The sequence below is a fragment of the Acomys russatus genome, chromosome 29, assembly GCF_903995435.1.
Source record: "Acomys russatus chromosome 29, mAcoRus1.1, whole genome shotgun sequence".
NCBI classification, from domain to species: Eukaryota; Metazoa; Chordata; class Mammalia; order Rodentia; family Muridae; genus Acomys; species Acomys russatus.
Window position 1 is genome coordinate 16,789,610 of NC_067165.1, and position 11,110 is coordinate 16,800,719.

The 11,110-nt window shown below is 43.0% G+C and overlaps 1 protein-coding gene across 1 annotated transcript in view; it reads right to left on the bottom strand.

The window, feature by feature from the left end:
* Positions 1–11,110, bottom strand: part of Zmpste24 (zinc metallopeptidase STE24) — a 42,211-nt gene that overhangs the window by 19,015 nt on the left and 12,086 nt on the right. Inside the window, exons 3-6 of the mRNA XM_051171278.1 lie at positions 10,948–11,034; positions 4,690–4,806; positions 4,255–4,407; positions 2,098–2,239 (exon numbers count right to left, since the gene is read on the bottom strand). Of these exons, the coding sequence (XP_051027235.1) occupies positions 2,098–2,239; positions 4,255–4,407; positions 4,690–4,806; positions 10,948–11,034 (499 nt within the window). The remainder of the gene's footprint in view (positions 1–2,097; positions 2,240–4,254; positions 4,408–4,689; positions 4,807–10,947; positions 11,035–11,110) is intronic.

The window sequence follows — 11,110 nt, forward strand, 5'->3', positions numbered from 1 at the left end:
GTGAGATGCAGCCCTAGGAGTTCTGAATAGTCAGAGAATCACAAAAAGAGGAAAGCAGTCAAGAATTCACTCTGCAGCTGCCAGTGGCAGGGAACGTCATGGCTACTAAAAACAAAACAAAACAAATGCAAACAACAACAACAAAAAGTATTTAGCCTGGCATTAGTGGTGCATGCCTTTAATCCCAGCATTTGGGAGGCAGTGGCAGGAGGATTGCTGTGAGTCTGAGGCCAGTCTGATCTACAAAGCAAGTCCAGGATAGTCAAGGCTACACAGAGAAATCCTGTCTTGAGAAAACAAACAAACAAAAAATTTTAATTTATTTTTACATTTATTTTTTTTATATATATGGGTGTGTGTGGTGCCTAAGAGGCCAGAAGAGGGTGGCAGATCCCCCAGTACTGGAGTTATAGTTCTAAGTCACCAAGTGGATGCTGGGAATTGAATTTGGGTCCTCTGAAAGAGCAACAAGTGCTCTTGACCACTAAGCCATCTCTCCAGCCTTTTCTACTTTGTAAAAAATGTATTTGTGTGTGTAGGTGCATATAAGTGTGCACATGTATATGTGTGCATGTAGAGGCCACAGAACAATCTCAGGCATTATCCTCACAATGCCATCCACTTCCTCTGAGATCAGGCTTCCTATCTGCCTGGAGCTCATCACTTAGGCTGGGCGGACTGGCCAGTGGCCCCAGGATCCTCTGGCCTCCACCTCCACAGCTCTGGGAATTCCACAGAGTGCTAACAAGGCACTTTGTTTCTCTCTGTAGCCTTGGCTGTCCTGGACTGGCTTTATAGACCAGGCTGGACTCAAATGTCACAGTGATCCTCCTGCCTCTGCCTCCCTGAGTCCTGGGATTACAGGCATGAGCCACCAACGCCCAGTTTACAAGGCGTTTTTTTGTATGGGTTCTGGAGATCACACTCAGGTCCTCAGAAGCCTTTTATCAGTGAGGCTAAGTTATATAAGCCTTGATTAAAGGGCTCTACAGTGGCAGCAACAGTAGCGTCCCCATCCTGGCTCTACCCTGTGATTCTGAACTCAGCTACCCAACTAAAAGTCCACTTTCCAAGGTTGGTAAACAGCTTTCTGGAGATTTTGTAGCTATCATTAAGAAGTTCTTCTTAAAACACTACCTCTCACAGAACTGTGACTAAGATGCTGTTTAAAGGTATTTCAGTACTAACACAGAAATAAAAACTTTTTTTTTTTCTTTCAAGACAGGGTTTCGAGACATGGCTGCCCTGGACTGGCTTTATGTAGACCAGGTTGCCTTGAATTTACAGTGATCTGCCTGCCTCAGCCTCCCAAGTGCTAGGATTAAAGGTACGTGTCACCACACCCAGCTTCAATACCTACATCTTTCTAACCCATTTGCGTCTCTCCATGGCCAATGATTGAAAACAGTGCTGTATAATTAACCAGACAGAGTTGTAGACAGGACAGGATCTGGCATCAGGCTACCAGTTTCTATCCTAGCAGATGTCATATGTTCCTGTAAATCTTTTTTTCTTTATTTTTAAAAATTTATGTTCCAGGCAATTGTGAGCCACTGTGTGGGTGCCGAGCTCCTCTAGAAGAGCATCCAGGGTTTTGTTCTGTTTTTTTTTTTTTTTTTTTTTCAAGACAAGGTTTCTCTGTGTAGCCTTCGCTGTCCTAGACTTGCTTTGCAGACCAGGCTGGCCTCGAACTCACAGCGATCTGCCTGCCTCTGCCTCCCGAGTGCTGGGATTAAAGGCGCATCCAGGGTTCTTAAGTGCTGACTCATCTTTCTAGTTCAGATTTTATAAATCTTATAAAGCCAAATGCAAAACTTTATCCTATTTTTAAAGGTTTATTTATTTATTATTATGTATACAGTGCTTTGTCTGCATATGCACCCACAGGCCAGAAGAGGGCATCAGATCTTATTATAGATGGTTGGGAGCCACCATGTAGTTTCTGGGACTTGAACTCAGGACCTCTGGAAGAGCAGTCAGTGCTCTTAACTGCTGAGCCATCTCTCCAGCCCCGTAAGTAATAAATTTGAAACAAACATTAAAAACTGATTTAAGATAAAGTACTCAAACCACTCCTCTCCCCTTAAGTAGCCTTACCTTCAACAACATACACCTTAGTCAAAGGGAAGTCAATACTCTTTGCCATCACTTCAATTTCCTGTTTAAGCTTTCCTTCCGGTAGAGGTGTAAATTTGTCAAATAAAGGGGCAATATAATCAGCATAAATCGTGACAAGAACCTGAAAAATAAGTAACAGAAGAACTGCTCATTATTAAAAATTCAATTGTGTGATAGAATTCTGTTCATCAAACCAACACCCAAGACAGTATCTGTTTAGTAAATTAAATCAAAATAGCAGTGTGGTAGTAACACAGTGAGAAACTCAACTTAATTTTAGAAGAAAATGCCAATAACAGTGACTGAGAACTCCAGGCCTGGTCAATAGCCATTTCTTGGGGATTCTTGGCACTAAAACACACACTCTTGTTTCCTCTGGATGAAACAGCACTTCTGGAGTATTTCCTCAGTCTTTGTTTTCACTTCAATTGGTCATACTATAGGTATTTGTAAACCCAACTAGCCCATTTTCTGATCTTGACCCCACTACACAGGCCGACGGAAGCCACCCTCATGAGCAGTGAAGGCAGATGGTCTTTACTAGGACTGTGAACGTAACACTTGATTGTGTGGTTGTCGATGTGATGAAGCAGTTTACAGTGGGAGAAACAGAGAAAGAAACAAAGATGTAAAGGAAGAAAACGGGGTAGGAGGAAAAGGGAAGAGGAAAGAGAGGGGGAAGGATAAGAGGTGGCAGACACGAAGAAAAAAGGGAAAGAAAAGAAAAAAGGGAAGGATGGAGAGTGGGTAAAAGGAGAGGGGGAGAAGAGAGGGGCAAAGAAAAGGAGCAGCATGGAGTACACGCCTGTAATCTCAGCACTCAGTCTGAGGCAGGAGGGTTGTCATGAATTTGAGGCCAGCATAGGTTACACAGTAGCTTTAGGTCAGCCTGAACTAAAGAACAAGACGCTTCTTAAAACAACAGCCGGGTGTGGTGGCGCACATCTTTAATGCCAGCACTCGGGAGGCAGAGGCAGGTGGATCGCTGTGAGTTCGAAACCACCCTGGTCTACAAGGTGAGTCCAGGACAGCCAGGGCTACACAGAGAGACCCTGTCTCGAAAAACAAGAACAACAGAAAAACCCCAATTAAATAAATTAAAGAGGAAAGGGATACATGAAAAGGGAAAACAGGGAAGGGAGGGCAGAAGAAAGCTGGGTGAGTAGAGCTTTGGGGCCAGGGTCTCCAGCCCTGGTTGGCTTCCATATAGAGCTGAGGATGGCTTTAAACTTCTGATCCTCCTGTCTCACCTCCTAAGAGCACTACCACACTTGCTTTATAAAGGACTGGGGACTGAGCCCCAGCCTTGTGCATGCTAGAAAAGCATTCTACCACTGAGCTACGTCCTTAGCTCTGTGCTTTCTCTTCTTGTCTCTCCTAAACCGACTTTCTCTTTAAAACATTAAGGCTTTTTAGATACCGAGGATGAGGGGATGTGTGAGGAGGACACATCAGTTAAAAGTCATCCAGTCTGGTCAAACAGCCTCTGTTGCCTAGCAGCCAGACCATTAAGTGACTAGCAACTAGCTTCTGGAAAATGTTAAGAGTTAACATAAAGAGAAAAAAAAAAAAAAAAAAAAATCCATGGTCAGTCAATTCTTCTATTTTATATCCCAGTGCAGGAACTGAAAGGAAAATATATAAGGGCAGTTGGTTACACTGAAACCTTTCCCTAGGAATTACCTACATGGCGATAAAAACTAAATCCCAGTAATCTCAAGGAGCTTTTGCAAAAGAAAATGAGATAAACAAACAAACAAACAAACTCCCCCCCCCCCCCAAAAAAGCCAGGCGGTGGTGGTGCACACCTTTAATCCCAGCACTTGGGAGGCAGAGGCAGACGGATCGTTGTGAGTTTGTTGAGTCCAGTCTGGTCTACAAAGCAAGTCCAGGACAGCCAAGGCTACACAGAGAAACCCTGTCTCGGGGGAGAGGTGGCGGGGAGAGGAAAAAACAAAAAAAGAAAATGAGACAGTTAATGACTAAGAGGCCATGAGTGGGAGAGGGAGTGGGAGAGACATGGGAAGAGCTGGAGGGGAGGGCGGGAGGGAAGAATGTGGATGTACTATTAGTATACGAAATTCCCAAATAAATGAGCAAAAGAAAAAAGAAAAATGAAACAAAGATTTTACTTACCAGAGAAACAACTAATGTGAACAGCCAAGCATAAATAAAAAAGTAGTCACCTCCAATTTTAATAATGTAAAGCAGAAGGGAAGACACAGGCAATAAAATACATTGAGTCACAATAAATTTTTTGATTGCGTCTTTCATAAAAAACTCCAAAGTCTGAAAAAAAAAATTTCCACTGTTAACCAAGCAAAACCAAGGTTTGCTTTTAAGACAACGGTAAGTGAACATAAGCAACCTAGGACAATAAGCAAGTCTTGTATCTTATGGTTTAAAGCAGAGTAAACTCAGTAAGAGTTCTATTAAGACAGAGGGTAAGGTCTTTACAGTCCCTGTGGCTTCTTTCTCCTCAGTTGATTCATGCTCTAACATAGCAAACTATATCTAAACTGCAGCCTGCATAGGACCATAGCACAGAAACCCTAACGATTTCTATTATACCTGGTGATTGAAGCCGTGTTTTTCTTCTATCACAAAAGTATTATACAGACTCCATGGCAAGCCAGTCAGTGCACTGAAGAGTGTGGCAAACAGCAGGAACACCAAAGACTGAATGATCTAAGCACAAGAAAGAAAAAAAAAAAAAAGAAATCAAATAAACCATGAAGCCCAAGTCAGCAAGTATGCGCTGAATGCTTATTATATCCCAAGCAATGCCCAGGGCCCAACGGGAACAGGACTGGAGCAGCACCCGGCCCTTGGACAACGCTTGCTTAGAAGAAGAGCCACAATTTGAAAGCTACCTTAGGTCATAGGGACAAATAGTTGGTAGTACTAAGAAAACAGAGACAATGACATATGCTAGTTGAATTAAAAAAAGATTTACTCTTGGTTTTGTTATGTGTTTGTTGTGAGGCAAGGGCTCACCATGTTGCTCTGGCTGGCTTGAAACTCATTTGACTATGAAGACCAGGCTAGCTTCAAACTCACCAAAAGCCACCTGCCTCTGCCTCCCCAGTGTTGAGAACAAAGGTGTGTGCCATCATGCCTAGCTGAATTCAAGAAACATTTAATGACCTGATGCAACTTCAAGTCCACTGAGGGGCAAAGGAGAGAAATGGCACTTAAAAGGAGAAGTTTCAAGCATTTTGCAAAAGTACACAGAGAGAAAAGAATACCCAAAATGTGGGTGATGGCGACACGATGACTGGTCGGCTAGGACTAGAGTGACTCTTAGGACAGGCAGCAGGCCTGGCACTCACTGGACTAGAGTGACTCTTAGGACAGGCAGCAGGCCTGGCACTCACTGGGAGACAGACACAGCAGGGAGAGGTGAGTGTGAAGTCAGCTTAGGTGACACAGTGAGAATCAGTTTCACGGAATGAAGAAAGGAAGGAAGGAAGGGAGGAAAAAGCTAAACCAGGTAGATGGGTAGTACACAGTGTGTTTTTTACAGAAAGCCAAATTCCAATAGAGAAAATTACCCCCAATAATTACTTTTATCACCTTTAGATCAGAGCCAGAATTACTCAATTTCCTCTAGTTTTTTTCTATTTCGTTTTCTAATTTTTATGCTGCTTTGGAGTACTGTTCTACTCCCAAAAGGTAAGAATGAGCTAGAATGTGGGAAAGGAACAGACTTAAGGAAAACAGTCAGCTGAGAGAGGCTGTGTGGCAGGAAACACGCTCCTGGAGAAACCTGCCCAGTATATACAGACAGCGGCAGCTTTCCTTGGTCACCAAACCAGCCCAGAAGGAAGACATCCTAGGAACCCGGGTGATGAGGAAAAGCACTGCTTTGAGAAGGCAGCAAGATCCAGGCTCTGTCTCCCTCTGAGTGCTCAAGAGTTCTAGGACACACAGCATTATGAATCCTGCACATGGAGTGACTCAGGCCAACCCACCTCTTTATATGAAGAGCACTGGACTATTCTAAGTCAAAGGCTCACTACTTGCTGAGAAGGACCAGGCCTTATCCTAGTCGAAAGCAGGGCACTAGGGAAATTCCTTGCTGGAAGTTTGGGATGCCAGGAAGTTCTGCCAGAAAACATGCTTCCTGCACTTAGAGTAAGTTGTGAGTCTCCTCTTTGTCTCCTTTTCTCTCTTTTTGATAGGGTCTCATTGTGTACCAAGATCACAATCTTCCTGCCTCGGCCTACTCAGTGCTAAGATTATGGGTATAAACTCACATGCTATACACCATTATGCATGGCTTCATTTTTAAATAAAGAAAATATTTTTATTTATACAAGAAGCTTCTGTGCATTGTTGAATTTTCTTATAGCCAATTTCTCTGGAGGAAAACCCACTTTTGCCATCTTGGCACGTATTATTTCAGATATTTTTTCTTTATAAACACAGAATATATGCACAAGAATAGTATGTACAAAGATATATGCCAGGGCCAGGCATGGCAGTGCACGCCTTTAATCCCAGCACTCAGGAGGCGAAGGAAGGTGGATCTGTGATTTTGACGCTAGCCTGGTCTATACAGCAAGTTCCAGGCCAGCCAGGGCTACATAGTGAGACCTTGTTTCAAAAGAATAAAGCCCCCTACCCAGATCTAGCCAATGGACAGGACATTCTCTACAGTTGAGTGGAGAGTGGGGTCTGACTTTCACACGAACTCTGGTGCCTCATATTTGACCATGTCCCCTGGAGGGGGAGACCTGGTGGCACTCAGAGGCAGGATAGCAGGCTACCAAGAAGAGACTTGATACCCTATGAGCATATACAGGGGGAGGAAGTCCCCCTCAGGAACAGTCATAGGGGAGGGGAATAAGGGGAAAATGGGAGGGAGGGAAGAATGGGAGGATAAAAGGGATGGGATAACCATTGAGATGTTACAAGAATAAATTAATAAAAAAAAAAAAAAAAAAAAAAAAGAATAAAGCAGCACTGGCCACTTTTCCAAAGGACCCAGATTTAATTCCCAGCACCCACATAGAAGCTCACAGCTGTCTAGGGTATCTGAACCCTTCACACAGACATACATGCAGGCAAAACACCAATGAACTAAAAGCAGGCATGGTGGCTTGGTGGAGCACGCCTGTAATCCCAGCACTTGGGAGGCAGAAGCAGGTGGACCTCTGTGACTTCAAAGCTGGCCTGGTCTATAAATGAGTCCAGGGTAGCCAAGGTTACACAGAGAAAACCAGTCTGGAATGCACCACCACTACCACCCCCCCCCCAAAAAAAAAGAAAAACTGAACTAATATAAATGTTCATCTCCAGGACAATAATAATTCATCTACATACTTTGACTTAGCTACTGTTGCTTTATAACCTGACTTTTCCACTGAATAAAATATATGAAATAATTTTTTAAAAGTAATTTTATGATGCTGGGTGGTACAAACCTTTAATCCTAGCACTTGAGAGGCAGAGGTAGGTGGATCTCTGTGAGTTCCAGACCAGTCTGGTCTACAGAGAATTCCAAGATAGCCAGGGTTATACAGAGAAACCTTCCCTCAAGACACTCCCCAACAAAAAAAGTAAAAAGTTATTTTATGTGAATGGGTTTTTGCCTGAATATGTTTGTACAGTATGTGTGTTTGGTTCCTAAAGAGGCCGAAAGAGGGTGTTGGATCCCCTGGAACTAAAGTTTCACTTGTGGGGGCTGGAGAGATTGCTCAGAGGTTAAGAGCACTGACTGCTCTTCCAGAGGTCCTGAGTTCAATTCCCAGCAACCACATGGTGGCTCACAACCATCTATAATGTGATCTGATGCCCTCTTCTGGCCTGCAAGTATATGTTCAGGTAGAGCAGTGTATACATAATAAATAAGTAAATCTTAAAAAAATAAAAATGAAAAAGAAGAGAACTACTTTAAAGTTTCACTTGTGAGCTGCTGGAAATCACACCCGGGTTCCACTGCTTTGCGGGGAGGGGAGGACAAGGCTTCACTCTGTAGCCTGGAACTCATTGTTCTCCAGCCACAGTACCTGGCACTATAAAGTAATTTTAAAGAACAATCTAACAAAATGTGCTTGTCTGTGATCTTTAACATTCTTTTGTCCATACCTGAAAACTCCATCACTGATCAGCTCTTAATGGGTAGGGAAGTAAATAACAAAAACTAATTTGTTTTGTTTTAATATCTTGTTATTTTAAAACAACGGAGAGGGGCTGGAGATATGGCTCAGGGGTTAAGAGCACTGGCTGCTCTTCCAAAGGACCTGGGTTCAAGCCCCAGTATCCACATGGCAGCTCACAACTGTCTGGGGATCTGATGCCCTCACACAGACATACATTCAGGCAAAACCCAATGCATATAAAATAAAATAAAAATAAATAAATCATTTAAAAATAAAATAAAACATTGGGAAACAGTCAAGACTAGTGTCTCTCTTTTATTTTCTTTTTGCAATGATTTGAATGTTCTCTATCTTACAGCTTGTCCTATACCTTTCAGCACTTACTTGGCGAGATTAATTCCCTTGGAGAAATGTCATACAGCTAAGGTCAGATCAACTTTTAATTTCAATTTGAAATATCCGTAAAGGTCCTTATGTGAGGGACTTCATAGTATCACTAGTTCTGGGATCTCTCCATCCTTTTATCACAGACATGGCCTTCACGTATGACAACCAAGTTGCTGTCATACAGTTCTGATGTTTATCTGCCTAGTCACTGACAGTAGCAGCACCAGCTCACTCACAGTCAGCGTTGCTTCTATAATACAGTTCATTACATTAGATCAGAACTTCACTTTCAGTGACACCCTTTTTCACTTCTTTGCTGCACTTTCACTTTTGTCAGCCAACTCCATCTTTTAGTCATTCCAGCTCTCTTCCATCTAGATCTGTGTCTCTCTTTCTATGTATCTCTCTGTCTCTTTCTGACAAACACACACACACACACACACACACACACACACACACACACACACACACACACAGCACTACATGTTGTCCAGTCTTGTTTTGAATGCCTGGGCTCAAGTGATTCTCCAGCCTCAGCTTCTCATGTAACTGAGACCAGAGGTGTAGCCAATTATTTAGATTGATGAAAATACTGAAATAACTGGCCCTGAACCACTTATATCGTGATCCAATTACTGAACACCAAGCAGGGAAGTCAGAGGTTTATTTAACTATTCAAATAATACACTCTGATGACTAAAACCTGAGCCACAGTGTTGAAGAGCTGGTGTTACAACTACACTGTGATAACTTATATTTGCAGCCATTAAAGAATAAAGGCATAGCTAAATAAACCAATGGAAAAGGAACCCCAGGTCATTATTAAATACAACACCCATACCTCAGAACATTACATAAAACATCCCAATAAGATAAAGATTCACCCATAGCTGAAGTGCTATTGCAGCTGATGGCTGCTGAGGGAGAGAGTCACTTTTCTTTGTCAGGGTTGGAGGGGAGAGCAGCCATTAGTTGTCCATGCCCCAGTAGATAGGCATATATAGATGTTGTGTTTACTCATTCAACAAAGTATATTACCTACTCTGAGCCTGCAAAATGACTCAGTGAGTAAAGATGCCTGCCACCAAGCCTGACTGTCGCCTGAGTTCAAGCCCTAGAGCCCATAAGGTGGAAGGGAGCTCTGACTCCTGCAAGTTGTCCTCTAACACACACACACACACACACACACACACACACACACACACACACACGGAAATGGTATGTGGAAAAGTATGCACGATGTTCAGAGTTAAAGCTAAGAGTACCTATCTAAACAGGAGGTCCATGATTTCCAATGAAGAATCAGGAGGGGGGCTGGAGATGGCTCAGTGGTTAAGAGCACTGGCTGCTCTTCCAGAGGTCCTGAGTTCAATTCCCAGCAACCACACGATGGCTCACAACCATCTATAATGTGATCTGATGTCCTCTTCTGGCCTGCAGGTGTATAGGCAGGCTGAGCATTGTATGCATAATAAAAAATAAATAAATCTTAAAAAAAAAAAAAAAAGGATCAGGAAGGAGGTAAAATGACTTGGCAGCTTCCAGGAAAGTCAGGAAGCAGGGCTTTGCCCAGGAGATAGACTCTGTCTTAATTTGAAGTGACTACTTCATGTGCACGCCGCAGGTACGAGCTCCTCCAAGTGAACAATGCAGTTCCCCTCTCATTGCACAGGGTTGTTCCTAAGAAACAGCAGTCTGGTCAAGTGACTGCTTCAGCACGTAATGTGGATGTAAGACAGCATGCTCTTCCCACTGTCACTGGGAGACAAACCCAGAGAATGAAAAACTAACAAACAAAAAGGCAAAAACAAAACCAAAAACTGACTCCCTGCCTCACCACAAGAAAAAAAGTCAACTGCTAACTAAAAATAATTATGTGATTGGGAAATAAAGTGTGAAAAGTCACAAGAATCTGGAGTTACAGTAACTAACTGTGGGAGTTGGATGGCATGGCCCCCATAGGCTCATATATTTGAATGTTAGTACCCAGTTGGTAGAACTGTTTGGTAAAAATGAGAAGGCATGGGCTTGTTGGAGGAGGTACGTCACTGCCTCTTGTTTATGGATCAGAGGCAGGCTCTTAGCTAGTGCCCCAGCACCATACCTGCCTGCTGCCATGCTCCCCAACATAATGGTCATGGAATGGTGAGCCCCAAATTAAATGCTTTCTTTGACAAGATGCCTTGAATACAGTGTTTTGTTGTGGCAATAGAAAATTTACCCAAACTTTGGCATTCTGCTAATCCATGCACAAACAAGGACTGCAAGTCTACTGATGTAGGAGCCAAAAGGCAACTTCAGTGTAAAGCTTACCAAGCAAAATAAAGGTACATACCTCATATTCTGGTCCAAAGCCAGCAGAACCACAGAACCGTCCAGAAAGTCTCCAGAGGTAAGGGATTCCTCCAAAGAGAAGAATAAACTGTAAAACAAAGCAGACTGTGGTCACATTTGAACAGTCTTGGCAACTACCATATGAAAGACTGTGTTTTAAGGAA